Raw genomic sequence first — 20110 nt, forward strand, 5'->3', positions numbered from 1 at the left:
TTCCCTGCTGGCACCAAACAACAGCTCTGCCAGGGATGTTCGATCATATATCCTTGACTTCCATCTATCTTTCAGACCAGACATATGTAGGATGTTGCTCAAATTCTACTGGTCAGTTCGTAACAGGCAAGTCCCTTTTCAAGCACAGATGTTCACATGGGCCAGCTTTCTTAGACGCAATATCCTAGGATTCATACCCAGTGTAACACCTAAAGAAATACCCATGTTCTTGCATGCTCTTTCAGACATGACAAAACTGAACCTCTGTAATCCTCTGATTATTAGAAAGATCCCATAGAACATTTCTCAGAAATACAAGGTGCCACGTAGTAATGGGCAATTCCAGGGCAAATCACTTTCAATAGAACAACAATTAATCCCCATTCCCCGAATCCTGTGTTCTAGCCAAATTAAAGCTAGGGTAATATATTCTGCTAATTTAAAATTACCTCGAGTTTCATCTGGAGACAGTATTCTTGATTCACTGTTCTAAAAGCTTGTGTAGTTCTGTTGGTGCACAACACATGCCCTTCATCCCTAAGTGGTGGCTGTTTCACCTGAAAGGAATTATTTCCCTAACATATAGGGTCAAAGTCTACCCTAGTCTACAGGTGTGCCCTAACGGAACTCAGATGGTAAAGCAGTGGGATCCTTCAGGATAGAAGGTGCTGTATATTTTTACGTAAGTTTATATAACAGTCACTAGGTGCTGTTACAACACAAATAATGCATTTCCTCCCTTATCAAAAGCCTCACCCATATTTCTCCTCCATTTTTAGATACTACTGTAAGCGATTATTGATTGCCAGGAGGACACATTAAGATAAGGAACTCTACAAAGAGATAACTCAGACTACATTTAACTGTTAGATTATAAATGAGTTGCAGTGAAACTACAGTAGGAAGAGATTAGAATCCCCCTCCTGAGTCATTCTGCTCGGTTTTTGTTTAAAAAGAGGTAAGTGACCTCTTTTCTAAAAAAAAATTCTCCCAAGGGTGCAAAGCTTGAGACAACCTTAACCGGTATCAATCTTGTCATCGGGCTGGAATGCTAGTTGGAGCCAGCCAATCATCTTTCAGGCTAAGGGTTTATATACAGATGCACTTCCTCTGCAGAACAGTGAGAAACCGAGCACAGGGCTCAGATTGCTAAAGGACCTACAAGACTAAACCTGCTGCTGAGACAGCACAGAACACTGCAAGCCTTCCGCATTGTTAGTGGAGTGGTAAGTGCAATGTCTTTACAATCTAATTGTATTTTATAAACACACATGCAGTGTGCCATGCCAGTTGGAAATGAGTGGCTGCTTTACTAAAACCCACAGGCACAAGTTGTATTTTTAGCAATTTGAAAGGTTCATTTCAATTGCTAGTTCCTACTCCAAACATCATATAATGCAACATTAAAACATCTATCACTGCAGCCTGCAAGATTTTATGATTTGGGGTTCTAAAGAACTGAGCTTGGAAAATTAATGTTGGAATATCAATGACTGATGTCCCACTTTAAACTTGTGAAGAATTGCAGTCCACTAGCTCAATACAAATATTGTTTGTAAACAGAACAATAAGTTTTCTGCAATCTAAAATGGATTTAAGAAACATGTATTTGTCTAGCTACCTGAGGAATGATTTATTTCTTGCAGTAGTATACTGGTGCTTCTTATACTTAAGCTACTCTAGACATTTTTAACTTTTAGATATATACCCCCGTTTTGGAATTTGGGGCATGTAATATCTGATTTCAGGGGGGAGGGAAAATATTCCAATTAGCTGCGCTGATTTTCTTTAGAATGGTGAAAACAGCCATTTTATGGACATTTTTTTTTCATTCATCCATCATGTTTTGTAAGCCAGTTCGTTTGTTTGTTTAACTAGTCACTTATAGGCAGATTACCATTAACATGCTATGCTGCCTTTGCTGCACATGCACAACACCTCTGGCTGTCAGTGGCAACTACATATGCAGAACCAAGGCAGAATATGCCCCAGCGTCTCTTATATGCCAACTTTTTATATTGTAAATAAATGGGGGAGGGTGAAGAAAAAGGCTAGATTTTTAAAAGAATCCCATATAGGCACCTACCTGAAGAATCCGGGTTTTCTAGAGTGCTCAGCAGCTCTGACTGAGAACAAATTAGCTACTTAAATGGGAGCTGAGCTCTCCTGAGACTGCAGCTCCAATTTTGGGTGCCGAGCACTTTGAAAATATGGCCACGAACTACTGAATGCCCATTGAGAATAGGCAACCACAGTTGGACAGCAACCGAACAACACTTACACTGAATTCTGTATTGACAGCTCTGCTCTGCAGTTGTGGTTAAAGAGGGGAGCTCTCCACTTCCCGAGCCCTCTACTCTTTTACTTGAGTTTATATAGATGGGTAGTTTTAAATTTGCACAAATGCTTTGAGAAGGATGCAAAATAACGTTACTGAACTGACCATGGCTGGGTGATTCGAGGTGAAGGTTGCAACCAAATCCTTAACTGAGAGCAGGATTTGTCCTTGTGTTTCACCCATGAATGTACAAGCGTTCACACACAAGAGTGGGTCTGTTTAGACTTGCCCAGCTTCCAGTTCCAACTGCTATGATAGAGGTCTCAAGAAACAAAAGCTTTCTAGCTCCAGGAAGGGTTTTAAGGAGCATTAGCAAAATAAATCTATAGGGAATCTATCCTTTAAAACGAGTTCGAGACCAGGTTCAGACAACAAGCTCTCTTTTAATTCATGGGAAAGAAGAGCAAATAGTCCAAGCTAACTTATTCTTTACTCCTTCTCCTAAGCGTACTGTGGTTCATGCTGAAGTTCAAACTGCTGGATGAACAACTGTAACCTAGCACTCCAAGCCACAACACCACTTTAAGTTCCTCTTTTATTTTCAGAAGCAGAAATACTGCAGGTAGAAGAGGAACCAACCAAGTCACGACTTCCCCAACAGCATGAAGTTACTCATCATTATCTCAGTTATGCTGGGGGCACTCGTCACAAGCCTAGAATCTGTAAGTTTCGCAACAAGCACAGCCACTCACTCAGCACAGATCCTGCTTATTTCCATTTTTGACTAGACGATAAAATCTTCCCCTTTGATCACTGAACTAGGCCTATTATTACCGTCCTGCTTTCTGCCACATGTATGCACCAGGCTTTTTTCTGTGACACAACTGTGGTTTGAACCTTCTTTCCTGTAGTTGTCACCTATGGATATAGAAGAAACACTATGGTTTTCTGGAGAGAACTTTGATGGGGATTAGATAGGATGGAGAGAGCAGCAGCCTCTGCCATTTTTGCTCTTACTTTATTTCTTCTTAATTCTAGCGCTATTGCAGGACATCAAGTACTAGGAATTAGCAAAGATTTAATGCAGGATATTAGGCTTTATTTGAATGCCTCCCCCGCAATCCCCATGCTGACTTTGGATATTTTGGCTCCTATCAGCTTGTATCACGTAAGGCAATGCTGTCCATACACAAGGATTCAGCAGAAGCTTTCTGTAGCCAAGTCCTGCTTTTGAACTGACCGATCCCCTTCACTCCAAAGGGCAGAGTGCTAGGAATCTAATCCTGTCTTCTCCTGCTTTCGAGCAGAGGCCCCTGCCTGCAGTATAGTTCCAGTGTGCCAGGCAGAGTCAGGATCTGGAACACAGGACAAGTAGAACTACTGCTGTATAGATCCACTGGCCATCACTACCATAGAGCAAGGATGCACCAGCAGCAGGGTTAACAAAAGCTAAGGACTGTAGTGGTGGATAAGTCCTATGCCTTTATTCCACTGTCTGGTGTAGGTGAATGGGAAGGAGGTGGATTCCCCCAATGACCCTTTGCTCACTGTCTGGCCATATGGGCTTTGTTTCTGAGGCAACTTTGGCCTTCTTAGCAGAATTGCAAAAGAAATGTCAATTTGGTGCATTGAAGCAGTTGGGTGTTTTCATTCTACTTTATTGCAGTAGACTTTCACTGTATCCCCACTCATCCTACCTGGACTGCACTGAATGCCCCAAGTTCTGCTGTCAGTCGCATGCATATAACACTAACAAAGTCATTAGGGTTGCAGGCATGCAGGAAGGGACAGAGCTAGGGTCTGTCTATGTACACTCCAGAGACAGACAAAAGTGAGCACATAAATAAAGGAACAATCTGTAAGAAACTTTCCTTAAAAAATAAACAAATTTTTATTTTCCCCCCTTAGGCTGTGAACAGGCAGCAGCGACACAAGCTATCAAGCAAACATAAATCAGGACACCAGGGTAAATACTTGCCATTTCTATTTCTGTCTCTCTAAAACAACACATACTAGACAACAAAATTCCTTTGGAATAGTTACATACCAGACATGCGTCAACTATCCTTCAATTTATGGATCTACTGAAAGATTTATAACTTTGGTTATTGGTGTCTTTTGCTTGCAGATTGTAACTGTGTAAATGGAGGAACCTGCATTTCCTATCAACTCTTTTCCCAGATTAACCGTTGCTTATGTCCAAAAGGATACAGTGGACAGCACTGTGAAATAGGTATGATACAGTGGTTCCTATCCCATTCTATATTCCACCTTCCCCCCCACAACTGCCCATTTTCTAAAATTAAGGTGTTTCTAATCTCAGTTTCTGTGCACCAATAAAAATGAAAGTACCACTGACAGAAACACAAATGGATATTTCTTAATAACTTGTATTAATGCATAAGGGAAGGCGCAATGCCTAAATATTAGGGCAAAGACAACCAGGACTCCTGGGTTCTATTCTCTACTCTGTCACTAGCTGATCTTGAGAAGGTTACAACCTCTCTAATTCAGTTTACTAGTTTGTAAAATACAGTTGGTTTGTTTTACATTCATCTCCAGAAGTATTGTGAGACTTAGGTTGTGAAATATGCCGAGATCCTCACATAAAAGGTAACAGATTTGATTCAAGACATGATTTTTGTGTATTTTCGGGAGAACCAAAACACATATACATTTAGTCTTAGAGCTGCATGTGTCGAACACAGCAATGAAGTGACATTCCAGTCCACATACTGACCTGTTTGTTGGCAAGTGTGTCAGTGACAGGAATCTCATCCTGCTTCTCATTAGAATGGAATCACCTGGCTTCTTTCCACCGTGGCATACGGTGAACAATCCAGAATATGCTGCCAACTGTGTGTTCATATTTCAGACACTGAAAGTCAATGCTATACTGAGAACGGTCAGGACTACAGAGGGACTGTGTCAAAGAATAAGAAAAATGAAGAATGCTTATCCTGGGACTCCCCTTCACTAACAAGGAGAGCTTACCATGCAGGCATGAGAAATGCCCTGCAGCTTGGACTTGGGAAACACAACTACTGCAGGTAATTCCTACAGCTCTCATGCCTTTTGGGCTGGCTATTCCCCAGAGCACCTGGAGTGATAGGATGCATTCCGTGGAGTACCAGGAGTTTCCAAGACTGCTTGCTAAAATTTGGACTTGGTCCTTCAAGGTGTCTAGTCCCCTTATTCTTCCACTGAAATTAATGGTATTTGGGTGCTCTCTGTACTTGCTGTCTTGGGCCCTTCAACAGCCTTATAAAGAAATACCAGTGCAGCAAATAATATGGACGAGCTGCAGGTTTTATGCATAAAATATTTGCTTTTGTCCTTCTGCAAATTTACTCCTTTGACATGCTTTTCAATAGAAGACCCCTGACAGCCCTCTTCAGGGGGAATTCAGATTTTATTGAGTCACTAGCACTTAGAAGCACTGTTTACAAAAAACATGTCTCCCTCATTTTCCAGAAACCCAGATGGAAAAGCTAAGCCCTGGTGTTACATTAAGAGGGGATATCTGACTCTGGCAACAGACTGTGACATACAACTGTGTCGCACAGAAAGAGGTAAGCTAGGATTTACTTGAAAATCACTTCGAGATTTGAACTTGACTCTAACCCCCAGACTTCTACAAAAGAATGGTACAAGATATGTTCAGTGCAAAACAGAGGAGCAGGAGAGATCCTTTAGTTTTTAAGGATCCTTTTCACAGTACACGGTGAATTTCAAACTGGAGTCCTCTAGTACAACTGGGGGCCAAATTCTTCTCCATTGCACTTCTACAGCCCCACTAGCTTCCATAGATTATCTGCAAGTAGAATTCAACCCATAATATCCACCATTTCGAATTATACATGCTCTTAAGGGCTAGATGGTGTGACTGAATGAGAACATCACAACACATTTTCTTGAAGATTTGTTGGACAGAATTAGTGGTATTTAAGCTAGTTTCAGCACCAGGACTGGTGCTTACTTGTAATTCTATGAGTGCACTTTAACTGAGCACACTTCCAACAAGTTTTTTCCTTTCCTTTCACAGAACCCACATGTGGCCAGAGGAGCTCCAGCAAGTACTTCAAGATCGTTAGCGGGAGCATTGCCACTATTGAGTCTCAGCCTTGGATAGCCACCATCTTCCATTATTCAAAGAGAATGGAGCAGGACAAATTTGTGTGTGGTGGAAGCCTCATTGACCCTTGCTGGGTGCTTACCGCTGCACACTGCTTCTCCCAACTGTAAGCACTCATTACCCCTCCCGTGTCTACTGCTGATTTATTTTTGCTTTGCCGCTTTGGGCAATGCCCCATGGCTAAAAACCACACACGTGTAACTCAGCCACAGCAGGACTGTTCTTTTCTTTAAGCAGAGCAGGGAGAAAGTTAAGCCATTAGAAGCCTATATCTTGTACCTTGTAGCAAAAGGGAGATATTTTGCTAGAGAGTGGAGCTCTGAGGGTGAAGTTTAAAACAAATTCAGATAGCAATTTATCCCTCCCTGACAGCCAGGATTATGTTCTAGCTCAGCTGTTTTCCAAACTCAGAACTTGTTCTCTGACTGGGGTCTGCTTACCTCCTGCACAGAACATTTGGTGATTGTGGAAAGCTGACTTCCCCCTGAATTCTAACAGTTTCAAGAGGTGTCATTGCCCAGAAAGCCCTGGACACCTATAGAACCAGCTAGAAACAAGACAGCCAGCTAGAAATACATTCTGGCTGAGGTTTTTCTAAGTAACTGAAGGGATTTGAACACCCAGTTTCCATTCATTTTAAACGAGCGAATCAGGACCCCATATCCATTAGAAAAGTATTTAGGCTCAGACTCTCAAAGCTGCCTAGCTTCACTTTTCTACATGAACAGTTGCTGTAGTTGACACAAGACTTTTGAAACAGGGAATGAGAAGGGAGAAGTTCACAGGACTCTAAGATGTTGTTCACATTATGAACCAAATTATTTTTAAAACAAACAAACAAACCTATCCTTGCTCTCGGAAACCCGACAGTTTTCATGTCTCCTTTATTTACCTTCTTCTCAGGGGAACGGATTCATCAGGCTACACAGTTTTTCTTGGAAAGTCCAAGCTTGATGCAACTGATGACAAAGAACAAATATTTCAGGTGGAAAGAATCATCAATCATCATGAATATTCAGATGAAAGAGGTGACTTCAACAGTGATATTGGTAAGTGGTGTCCGAAATACATCTATAATCCTGAGCACATATGAAGTACACTGTTATAGTAGGGGCACTGATGCAGAAAGAAGCAATGCCTAGTAGTTGTCGAGTAGGGGGATCCCAGGAGCCAGGCACTCCTGATAACTAGGCCTGTTTTTGGCTAGAATTCCCTCTTGGGCAAGTCAGTGTTTGTAAAGCACTTTGAAGATGTGAAGTGGAATGTAAATGATAAGTATCATTGCATGACACTTTCCCACACTGTAGATAAAAATTGATTTCATATTGCCCCCTCCCCCCACAAAATACAGACTTTACGTCTCTAATTCCATTGTACGCAATACAGATTTGCTAGTTTTACACCTGCTAACCTCAACCCCATCATCCCTCCACCAGTTACCCATTAGAAAAGACAGAGGCCTTGTTTTCACAGGTCTAGGCTCAAAACAGCTGAAGTTTCAACCAATGTTTAGATCTGAAGGCAGCATCTAGTGGCTGAGTGCTGTAGCACAACAAAGCACATCCTCTTCCGCAGACCCTCAGCTGGAGGGACAGTAGATGCCACCCCCACTCACAAGTCACCGAGCTGTGTTCTTACAAAATGCTGAAAGGAGCACCTGGGGATTACAGTCTCACTCAAGAGAAGTTTTTTCATTCACTGTCACTCAGATGGATGAAGTTAAAGGGTGAAAAACTTGCCAATTTCAATTTGGAAAGATCTGTGTGACTAAAATAATAGTAAAAAGAACAGGAGGACTTGTGGCACCTTAGAGACTTGTGGCACCTTAGAGCATAAGCTTTGTGTGTATAAAAACAAACATCTTCTGTATTTTCCACACTATGCATCTGATGAAGTGAGCTGTAGCTCACGAAAGCTCATGCTCAAATAAATTGGTAAGTCTCTAAGGTGCCACAAGTACTCCTTTACTTGTTGGAAAGTTATCATTCCAGCTGATTATTTTCCTACTTTACAATATTAACTGTAACCACTTTGATTTTTATGTAGCTCTCATGAAAATAAAGTCTGCTTCTGGACACTGTGCAGTAGAGTCTGAATATGTCAGAACTATCTGTTTGCCATCTGAAAACCTAGTACTGAGGGACAATACCCAGTGTGAAGTTTCTGGCTATGGGAAAGAAGACAACTGTAAGTGAATATCATCTTAAACTTATACTGATGGAATGAGGCATATACGGCTAGTCAAACTTGGGAATCTTCTATACTTCAGCTTTTCATCATGGCAACTCAAGTCTGCCCAGTATACAAAGCTAGGCACTGTGCTATGGGGGGGAATTGACCAAAGTTCATTTTTTACTACAAATTAGAAGTGTAGGTGAGGGGATTTTTTTTGTCTTGAGAATGACAGGACAAGTCGATGTGATCTGAGCATGGTGTATTAAAACTAAGTAGTCTCCAAAACAGATAATTCATGTGTCTGGAACCACAGTCCTTCTGAGTAGTCTGACTTTTCCCCAACAAACAGTCACATTCTTCTTCACACCCTCTCCAGTTACAGTTATCCATACACTGAGTGATCTCTCCCCTCTACTGCCATATACCAGCATAGGTTTCCATCCCTCTCCTGAAATCTCTAGCACCAGTTGATCTTGGGCACCTTTATTCTTGGGAGAATCCTTCTTTAAAACCTCAACAGGAATGAGGAACAAAACATAGGTACTAGAAGAGAAGTATAAAAATCTTAAAACCAGGAGATAGAAGGTGACTTTATGAAGAGCAATGGCTGGGGATTTTCAAAGGGCCTAAGAGAATGGAGCTCACCTCTCACTGGGTACTTAACTCCCTTGGGCTCCTTTAAATTCCACCCTATAACAACTGCAGCTTGCTGCAGTGCAGAAGAGGCACATGTCTGGGGCAGCACAGCTTGTGCATGTTATAGAAGTTTTAAAAGAAAGCCATGCAGTGCTACCAGTGTCCACTGAGACCCACCAAACTCAGATGAAACAATCACATTTACGCAAATCAATGAGTCATGCAGATTGGCTGTTTTGATGTGCCCCATCATGCCAACAATTCAAGAGTGTCTTCCTCCTTTTATGCCACACACATTCTTTTGGGACTCTGAATCCCAGCACCATCTCTGACTCTCCATGTCCATTTCCCTTGACATGCCCCAGTTCTAGGAAGAACTCTTACCAAAATTACCTCACACCTCTATAAAACTACACAAATTAATACAAGAGACACAAAGCATGCCCAGTCTTCTGTTCCTGCTGCAGACCAAAGAGCTGAAAGTTAGATTGGTCTTCTGCATGAATAGAGACTGCAGGTTTGGCTCCACTAAGAGAAGTTATCAAGTCCTGTTTCTGTCTGAGAATCAGGTAAGTTTTCTGTTTGAGAATCAGAAAATTCTAATGGAAACAATACATTTTGCACCTTATTCATCTACTAAAAGTAAAAATAAAAACATTTGTTGTATAACAAAGATGTAGTATTCTCAAAACTGATATTTTGTGTGGACAAGTTAACTTCTTCTGCTGCATGAAGAGGGAACATAACAGCATGAGGGTTTGTGGGGGAAAGCCAATCTAATCAAGCTCCTCGTGTTTGCAGGGGACATTTACTATTCCCAAACACTGAAGACAGCCAACGTGAACTTAATATCACAGTCATTGTGCCAGGATGAATACTATGACCAAACCAGGGTGAATGACAACATGGTCTGTGCTGGGGATGTGCAGTGGAAGTCTGATGCATGCAAGGTAGGAATGCTTACATTTTGTTTTAAAACCATTTGCTGACAGAGTTCCTCTAACATAATCCACATGGTTTGTGTTAATGGTAAATCATTGGAATCTTTGAAGTCCACTGGCCTTGCAGAGAGGGACCGGGGTCATTTTTTGAACAAGAACTCAGTTACTCAGCGGAGTTCACCTTACAGTAATCAGGTGTGATACAGAAAATATTCTGCTGGTGATGGAAGAGCAGCAATCTTTCTCCCCACCCCCACCTCCTTCCAGCTTGTGAAGGAACTGCAGTGCTGTTTCATGGCCTAGGGCAGTGGTCCCCAACCTTTCTGTTGCAATAGCATATTCATGTTCCCAGAAGAGTGTGGTGGGCGCTGGATGACCAGCCGCCGAAATGCCACCGAGAAGCAGCGTCATAGAGAAGCGCCGACACCAAAATGCTGCTGAGAAGCGGTGTCATCAAGAAGTGTCGCTGCCGAAATGCCGCCGAAAAGCAGCGGCATTTCGCTGGTGACACTTCTTGCTTCTGGGCGGCATTTCAGCAGCTGGTGGCCATGCTCCTCGGCGGCGGAAGCACTCCCATGTCAGTAGGCAGGCACACATAAATGCCCCAACGGGCGCCATGGCACCCGTGGGCACCACATTGGGGACCACTGGCCTAGGGCTATAATAGCTTCTGTAGCTACTGCATGGCCACTCTGTTGGAACAGCAGTGGGTGGGTGTACACAGCAGTGGGTGGATGTACACAGCAGAGGAACTGCCCCTGCTCTTCTCCAGTTTACTCTAGTTTCATTTAACCAGCTGTGCATGGTTGTGAAAAGAACTATAGCAGAGCTGGTCTCCACAGCCTGGAGGAGATGCAGATCCCTTGCACAGGTTCCTCAAATCCATCTCTGTTCCCCTCGACCCTCACACTGTGAAGCAGGCCCTGCACGGAGTTGGAGGAGGAGGGAACATGACTTGCAATTAGCATTAAAATTCTCTTAGTGTTAATGGGCAGACACCTGAATATTTATTTCTCTTTTTCCAAGTGAGGATGGAAGGGGAATGGCTTTTGATCCTGCAAGACAATACCTGCCATCCTGGCTTAGGCCTTCTGTAACAAGAATGCTCCATGTACTAATCTAATGATACCAGACAGAGGACTTCATGTAACATAACTCACTCCCTTCTAGCCCATTGAGGGAGGTGCCTTTTCCCTTACAAGTATAATGCTGACCATAAAAGTTACTTGAGCATTCTATCCTAGCTTTCCAGGATCCTCAAAAATCAGATTGTGATCTTTTTTATTTGCTTTGTCAGGGAGATTCTGGTGGACCACTGGTCTGCGAGCACAATGGCAGGATGTCTCTCTATGGGATCGTCAGCTGGGGAGATGGCTGTGCTAAAGAAAAGAGGCCCGGCGTCTACACCAGAGTCACTCAATATCTTTCTTGGATTGAGTCCCACATGAAGGGAGTCAATTTCAAAAGCCGTAGCCTCCCTAAATGGAAGTGACCTTTCCTCAAAGCCTGGACCCAAAGCAGGAAGTCTAGAGCATTCATTTCAAATAACTGGAACTGAGCCACATATTGATGCAGTACATTGAAACCCTGAATGTTAGTTTGGAGTTGATTTGTGCATGTTTGTCTCTCGGGTCTTCATTTTAAATGCCTATGTGGTTTGTTTTCAGCATTCATAGCCATGTATCTGACAGATATCTCCATTGGCCACTACGTGGCGTACCTGAAAGTCCTTCCATGGAAGACTCAAATATTTAACACTGAAATCGTATTTCCAGTCAAGATACTGTACATGTCATGTTATCTCCCTACTTTATATCTGAATCACTATTAGTCACTTTTATAAGTACCTACACAAGTTTTATCAACCATCCAGTTATTGGGTTTAAATTGTAAGTTTTTTTTTTAAAAGTGTCTATTTTGTAAATATTTGGCCTAAATGAATAGTTGTTTTATTTTAACATTCTGAGGAATGTTAGGATACAAATCACTAGGCAGCAGGAACCCTATGCAGTGAGTGCCTGGTGCTAGTGAACAAGAAAGAGAATTTTTATCACTGCATTGCCATGAGCTGACTGCAGTTCTGATTAGACAAAACCAAAACAAAACAAGAAAAACGCCACACACCACTCATCTTAGAACAAAGGTAGTGAAGCAATTTTTGGCATAGAGGCTCAATCCTGTACTCCTTAGACATGCCGAATGCTCATGGACGTCAACGGGAGTTTTGCCTGGGTGAGGAGCCCTACTAGGGTGCTTTGGTGTAATGAGGTTAAGTAGGGACTGTGCTGCAAGAAAGCAAGTCATTATAAATAATCCGAGTTGACTTTCAGGCCACCTCTCAGGAATGTTTGGTCCCTTCCATAGAGCTTGATCCTGCCATCTCTGCATTTCTGTCATGACTGATGGCAGGATTTACAATCACTCTTTAAATCTGTGACCAAATGCTGCCCCTGAATACATGCCCACTGTATGTTGCAGGGGTGTAAATTCCAGAATTGTGTCCCCACTCTTAAGTCAACGTTTGGGAGCTACCTCTTTTCCCAAGACTCATAGTATGCCAGTGCATTTTATTTGTTAACTAGCTTTTGTTTTTGTATGAGGGCTGGAACCTCAACTGTTATTTAATGATTTTACTTTGTTTAACTTATTGTTTGTATTTTGGGGGTAAAAACTGTCAATAAAAATTGCTATTCCTATGTGGATGTTTCCCCTCTTTTCTCTATTCTACAGTTGCAAGGGCATGATCTGAACACAGGACTGGGAGCTGTGAACTCCCAGTTTTCATCCCATCTCTGGCCTTGAGCAAGTCATGACTTCTGACTCAGTTGCCAAGTATTTTAAGTGGGGATAAACAACTCAGGGTTGTTGGACTTCATGTTTATAATGCACGCAAGAATAAAAAATGCTCAATATTGGATTAGCTGCTTCAGCCATGGGTAATGCTCAGGCTTATGAGTGAAGCAGGAGGGGGGTGGAGTTTAACACAGTAAGGTTCATTAAGGATTCTGTCATTTTTATGATCCTTAGTCACTAAAGCAAAGAGAACCAGATGTTCTCTAGAAAGCTGTTTGCGGTATGCAGAGGAAGTGTCGGCACAGCAAGTATGAGGCAACAGAAGGTGCTTCGTTCCTGACTCTGCTATATGAGGTTTACTGTAGCTCTTGGCTGTGGGAAGGAAAGAAATGGACCTTAGGAAAAGAGAGGTGGGAAGAAGATGCACCAGCTCTAATAACGGAATTAAAGTGCAATTCAGACACTTAACCCAATCTTGCTCTCCTTTCAAGCTCACATTAGAACCGTATGTTCAGACTTTTACCCTTTGGTGCTGCTATAGATGCCAAGGAGTTAGAAAGCAACAGATTCTCTTTCTTATCACCACCACCAAGGTACCAACCAGGGCCAGCTCTAGGATTTTTGCCACCTGAAGCAAAAAATTTTTTGGCTGCCCCCCCTTTTTTTCCTTGCTGTGCCCCGCCCCCCCGACTCCGCCCCTTCCCAACTCCTTCCCCAAATCCCTGGCCCCGCCTTCTCCCCTGGGCGTGCCACATTTCGCCCCCCACCCATTGTTTCCCACAGCTCCCCCACCGCAACCCCCCGCCCTAGCTCACCTCCACTCCGCCTGCTCCCCTGAACACACCGCCACTCCCCTTCTGCCCACTCCCTCTTAGGTGAGGGGGAGGCAGCATGTTCAGGGGAGCAGGCAGAGCGGAGGTGAGCAGGGGGGAGCGCAAGAAGTAACTGGGGGGTAGAGGAACCGCTCCCCGCCCCAGCTCTCCTCCGCCGCCGCCTCCCCCAAGCGCGCTGCTGCTCGGCTTCTCCTCCCTGCCTCCCAGGCTTGCTGCGCAAAACACCTGTTTTGCATGCGGCAAGCCTGGAAGGGAGAAAGGGGGGAGAAGCGGAGCGGCGGCGGCGTGCTCAGGTGAGCAGGCAGAGGCGGAGCGGAGGCAAGCTGGGGCGGCGGGGGCACATTTCTAGGGGTGGCATGGCCGGCGCCGGAATGCCGCCCCTAGAAATGTGCCGCCCCAAGCACCTGCTTGTTTTGCTGGTGCCTAGAGCCGGCCCTGGTACCAACAGCAGCTTCTGCTAAGTCTGACAGAAAAATAAGGTCTCTTTGGTGCCGGCATCCAGTGAATATGGCCCCTGCCTAAGGAGACGGCAGCGTGCACGGGTGTGTGGGAGCCGACCTGCTTTTCCCTGCTGTCCCAGTGGTATCCCAAATTTTCGGGTGCCCTATGCAGCTGCATATGCTGCATATGCCTAAAAACGACCCTGACCACCAACCTAGACTAGACTGTAATGCGTAACACAAATATGGAATGTTCATTAATGAATGCATGGGTCCAAATTTCACCCTGGCATATACACCTTGCAAAGCCATCAGAGCTATTGGGATTGCACAAAGTGTGAAGCAGCACAGAATTTAGCACATCCTGTTTAAATCCTTTGACAGGAGTGGCCAAACAGCGGCTCACGAGCCACATTTTACAGTTAAAGTGCAGCTCGTGGAGCCCCCCCTGCCTCCCTTTCTCCACGTATCAGACTGCAGGGAGGGGAGCTCAGGAATTCTGCCCTGCAATGGGATGGTGGGGCTAGGGGATTCTGCCAAGCGGGGTCGGGGGGGGGGGGCACAGAGGGGAGGTTCTAGGGCTTCAGCCCCAAAGGAGACACCTGCTGGGGCTCTGCTCTTGCTGAAGTCCCAAGCTCCAGCAGGTGCCTCCCACAGGACTGAAGCCTTAGCCCCACCACCCTGCCACAGGGCAGAAACCCTGGGCCCTGGTAGGTGCCTCAGGCTCTTGAATGTCTGAAGATTATCGTGTGCAGCTCAGAGGGTCAGGAAGTTTGGCCATCCCTGCTCTATGGCATGTCAAGAACTCCAGCTTTACAAGAGAAAGCTTCAGAAAAAATATGAATCAAGGCAAAAACCTTACAAGTCAAGTACAATTTGCACTTATTTACACAAATTGCAACATTAAGAAAAAAACAAAACATAAACAGTCTCAATGACACAGATGACTAAATTAAAAAAAAAAAGAAAAACATCCCAGATCACAGGGAAGTTTAAAAACTGACTGATATTAAGCAACTTTGTATGTAATTGTCTTTTAAAAGCATTTAGGAAAAACTTTTGAAAGAGGCCTTGATTTCAGTCTCTGAATTAACTCTCAGACAAACCTGTTAACGAAAGATTTGTAACTATAAAGAAGAGAGGAGCAAAATTTGGTTCGGAGCCACACAAGCCAATGTTCTAGATGGAATGGGATTCTAATTAATTGCTTCCACCTCGCATTAACTGTGGCTCAAAATTGTTTGAATGCATTGTGTGTGTAATTTACTAGTACTGGATGACAAAGAACGTCCAATAGACTGCTAGGACCTTATTCCTCCATCAAGCGACCAGAAAAATATGTAAAAAGAAAAGGAGTACTTGTGGCACCTTAGAGACTAACCAATTTATTTGAGCATGAGCTTTCGTGAGCTACAGCTCACTTCATCAGATGTATGTGTATGTAAAAGAGACTATGACTGGTGTAAGTGTAAATTGCCACAGAAGGATTCAAACTACAAACCTAGAAGTATGAAAGGCGATGCATGAGAGGGGCAAAAAGGATCACATGCTCCTCCGCAGATGCCTGGGGAGGGGGCACATTTAGCAGGGAACTCCTGTGGCGAAAGGAGCCAAACGTGCGGCCACTGCTCCCAGGAGCCAGTGCCCTGCGCTGGCAGCTCCTCCAGGGCAGCTGTTCCAGTACCGCCCCCAGCCCTGTTCTCCGGCAGGGCTGTACAGACCCCAGGAGTTGCAGCCGCGTGGAAGGGCTGGGAGCAGTATAGCCGTGCCAGAGGAGCTGCCAGTGTGGGGCCACACATTCTGCTTCTTTCGCCAAGCCCTGCAGTTCAGAAATCTGTATCTGGCACAGTGGGAGGACCAAGGCCCCCCCAGAGGCAAATGTGAGATGGAGAGGGGACGGTGAGAGCATGGGGGCCCCGGGCTGGGGGCAGGGAGGGGTCACATGGGGAGGTCACATGCCCCTTTAGCTGATGCCCCCTTTTGTGTCCCTCCCATGAGTCGCCTAATCTGGGAAGACGTTCCAGAGATTAAACAAACAGCAAGACTCATCAATCATGGACACCCACACTTTTGAATCTGATGCCCTTTCAGTGACATAATTCCAGCAAGATAGCTTGAAGCATTTCCAATTAAATATTCCCATGGGACAATTTCATCATTTATTGAAAATGGAGTGAGGTGTCCATCCTAACCAGATCTAAAATTTTTGGAAAGTAATTTTTGTTTGTTACATTTGTTATTTTCCTCCTCCTATTTCCATTTGTGTTTCAGTACCAACACAAGCTGACCACCAGAAACCAGTCAACCAATATGCAGCATAGAGCCCTTTGCATTGGGAAATGCTGCTGGCCTTCTACCTGTGTTACATAATCTCCCCACATTTCATAGCACAAAGCCTGTTCTGAACTCCTGGTAATCCACAGAGCTAACCTGCAAATCTCTCGCTCTGGGCTCCCTATGTTGAAGGCCTGACAATAGTTTAACCTTACTTAAACTAAAATATGAGAAACAACCAAACCATAATAAATCAAAGTGTCCCTCTAGTTGTGGAGTTTGCAGCTGTTCCAAAAAGAGACCTAACATGCAGAGACACCAGTGCTGCTAGCCATGACATTTTTAAAATCCTTGTCATAAATATAAAGGGAAGGGTAAACACCTTTAAAATCCCTCATGGCCAGAGGAAAAACCCTTTCACCTGTACAGGGTTAAGAAGCTAGGATAACCTCGCTGGCACCTGACCAAAACGACAAGATACTTTCAAAGCTGGAGGGGGGGAGAAACAAAGGCTCTCTCTGTCTGTGTGATGCTTTTGCCGGGAACAGAACAGGAATGGAGTCTTAGAACTTAGTAAGTAACCTAGCTAGATATGTGTTAGATTCTGTTTTGTTTAAATGGCTGATAAAATAAGCTGTGCTGAATGGAATGTATATTCCTGTTTTTGTGTCTTTTTGTAACTTGAGGTTTTGCCTAGAGGGATTCTCTATGTTTTGAATCTGATTACCCTGTAAGGTATTTACCATCCTGATGTTACAGAGGTGATTCTTTCAGTTTTTTTCTTCAATTAAAATTCTTCTTTTAAGAACCTGATTGCTTTTTCACTGTTCTTAAGATCCAAGGGTTTGGTCTGTGTTCACCTATGCAAATTGGTGAGGATTTTTATCAAGCCTTCCTCAGGAAAGGGGATGTCAGGTTTGGGGAGAATTTTGGGGGGAAAGACGTTTCCAAGCGGGCTATTTCCCTGTTATATATTTGTTAGATGCTTGGTGGTGGCAGCAATAAAGTCCAAGGGCAAAAGGTAAAATAGTTTGCACCTTGGGGAAGTTTTAACCTAAGCTTGTAAAAATAAGCTTAGGGGGTTTTCATGCAGGTCCCCACATCTGTACCCTAGAGTTCAGAGCGGGGAAGGAACCTTAACAATCCTAAATTATTCTTCAAACTCCTTTATCCCCGAGAGTGCTGGTCAACTCCGGTGACCCAGGACAAACTACTGTGTATCTATTGTTTTTTAAACACGCTCATATGCAATGGTAATATCCATACAAAACAGCAGAGCCATATGAAAAACTGCATTTCAGTGTGCACCTTTGATCATCTCTGCTGCATTCTGCACAGTAGTTTGTCTCCACCAGGACTACCTCCAACTTTCCAAAACAATGAGCTGCTTTAAAACAGCTGCCATTCATTTATTTAAAATGGATTTGCCACAAAATTTGCTCTGAGTCTATTGGTCAGAAGAACTCGACAAACAATATTCAGACTTGGATCAATTGTAGACTTAGGGTATGGCTATACTTTGAGCTAAGGGTGAGACCCCTCCCCAGTTCGAGAAGACACACCTGCACTAGCTCTGATCCGGCTAGCACATGGCAGCAGATGGGATGGGACTACGATCCTGCCCACATACTTGCGGTGGCTAGCCCCTCCCATGGCTCATCCAGCTACGCTCTATGTTTCACACGCTTGCTGATTCAGGGTTAGTGTGAATATGTCTCCTCGAGCTGGGAACCATACCCCAGCTCAAAGTGTAGACATACCTTAAGGTCCCATATTTCCTTCAGACAGGGGAAATTTCTAGCTTTCCAGCTGGATAAATAGCTCTTGCTTCTAACTCTGGAAGTAACCAAGGTACCATTTTACAATTGTGACTTAACAGAAACAAGAGATACATTTCATGTCATTTTAGAATAGTGGCCTAAGGGAAGGAGGGAGACTGGGCATGTGCACACAGCCCCTGGCATGAGGGGAGAAGAATAAGGGACCCTGCTGTGGGGGAGGAGGAAGGGGCAGGCAGAACCCCTATCATCGGGGCAAATGGGATAATGAGGGTTCACAGAGCCCCTGCCATGCAGGGAGGATGAGAGAAGGAGGACCACATATAGCCCCCGCCATGTGGTGGTGGTGGGGGGCAATGGGACACACAACTCCTGTCAGCGGGGCAACTGGGGGACCCCGTTAACGGCAGGGGAATGGTGGGTATTGAGGACGAGGGAAATGAGGGTGCACATAGAATCCCTGGCAGGAAATGAAGGAGGATGGGAGGGTGGCACACATGGAGCTGGTGCAGTAGAACGGATGAATGCAAGGAGCCCCTGGTGTGTGTACTAAGCTCAGCCTACAGAAGCTAGGGAGCGTGCACTCCCCAAGTAGTCCAACAACAGAAATGAAATGGGGTCATCAACATCTCCAATTTAAGCGCACATAGCACATTCTGTTCTAATTCGATTAGACTCTCTATGGCTTTGATGTATATGGAGCAGAAAACAGATTCTACATGAGTCCCTTTGGGTGGGTTGACAAAGAGTACATGCCTGGGAGAAGACCACTAAGCAAAGCAAGTGATGCGGTTAATAAGCGTCTCTGCAAACACAACCCCATTTTCTTGTTGAATATAATGCCTCTCTTGAACATAAAATGAAAGATCTGGGGAATTAGCTCAATTTGGAGATTTGTGAACACAAGGGGATACTTTTTTTTTTAAAAAAGGGGGAGGGGGTAAAGCCAACATGATGGAAGTTTCCTCCCCACACCTCTGATGAGCAAAGGTAGCTAGACTGCAAAATAATCTCATTTCTGGATTTATTCCACTTGGGTAGATGAATCAATCATCTCATTTCTGGATTTATTCCACTTGGGTAGATGATTCAATCAAGTCCCCAGCAGATAGGACTAGTCCTTCCTTAAATTCTGTCAGATTCTTTGTTGAAGGGGAGGCACCTACTTACCATAATTTATGGATCAGAGATTGGCCAAAACCAAAACTGACCCAAATGTAACCAGACTTTGAGGGAATCCCAACTTTTTTATTTAAATCTGTTTCTAGTTTAAGTACACTACAACCTCAGAGTTACAAACACCAGCGTTACAAGCTGATTGGTCAACCACACACCTCATTTGGAACCAGAAGTACACAATCAGGCAGCAGCAGAGACCCCCGGAAAAAGCAAATATAGTACAGTACTGTATTAAATGTAAACTACTAAAAAAGGGAAAAGCAGCATCTTTCTTCTGCATAGTAAAGTTTCAAAGCTGTATTAAGTCAATGTTCAGTTGTAAACTTTCAAATGAACCAGAACGTTTTGTTCAGCGTTACGGACATTTCAGAGTTATCCATTCCCGAGGTCTGAGTAATTCTGAGGTTCTACTGTAAGTCTGTAACTCTAAGAAACCATGACCTGTCCTAGAGCTTTGGGAGCAACCATATTTCCCCCTGCCTCCCAACTACACTATCAGATTTAAGGAGTTGCCCCTAGGTGGAGCACCAGCCTCAGACAATGAGATGGGTTCCTTCCCCACAGTCAGCGCTAAGAGTGAACTCATTGTGCCTGCAGACATAAATCACAGTCAAGTGTTTATATTTATATTTCACCCTTTGCTCTCCT

The 20110-nt window shown here is 44.0% G+C and overlaps 2 protein-coding genes across 4 annotated transcripts in view; one reads left to right on the forward strand and one right to left on the reverse strand.

Moving 5' to 3' along the window:
- LOC140914687 (uncharacterized) overlaps positions 1-20110 on the reverse strand; it is a 147956-nt gene that overhangs the window by 64348 nt on the left and 63498 nt on the right. Inside the window, exons 3-4 of one of the 3 annotated variants that reach the window (XM_078853785.1) lie at positions 7257-7372; positions 5019-5156 (exon numbers count right to left, since the gene is read on the reverse strand). The exons of 1 other annotated variant lie outside the window; for it this stretch is intronic. The gene's annotated coding sequence lies outside the window, so the exon portion shown is untranslated. Of the gene's footprint in view, positions 1-5018; positions 5157-7256; positions 8379-20110 lie in introns of those variants that run through there. One more of the 3 variants, XM_073353143.1, reaches the window with a different exon arrangement.
- Positions 1008-12847, forward strand: PLAU (plasminogen activator, urokinase). Its single transcript, XM_073353137.2, has 11 exons — positions 1008-1226; positions 2884-3000; positions 4187-4244; positions 4407-4511; positions 5154-5328; positions 5753-5850; positions 6324-6519; positions 7317-7462; positions 8460-8600; positions 10026-10174; positions 11463-12847. Exons 2-11 carry the CDS (start codon positions 2941-2943, stop codon positions 11655-11657), a joined length of 1323 nt encoding a protein of 440 aa, XP_073209238.1. The 5' UTR covers positions 1008-1226; positions 2884-2940; the 3' UTR covers positions 11658-12847.

Source organism: Lepidochelys kempii, chromosome 7, assembly GCF_965140285.1.
Source record: "Lepidochelys kempii isolate rLepKem1 chromosome 7, rLepKem1.hap1, whole genome shotgun sequence".
Taxonomy (NCBI): domain Eukaryota; kingdom Metazoa; phylum Chordata; order Testudines; family Cheloniidae; genus Lepidochelys; species Lepidochelys kempii.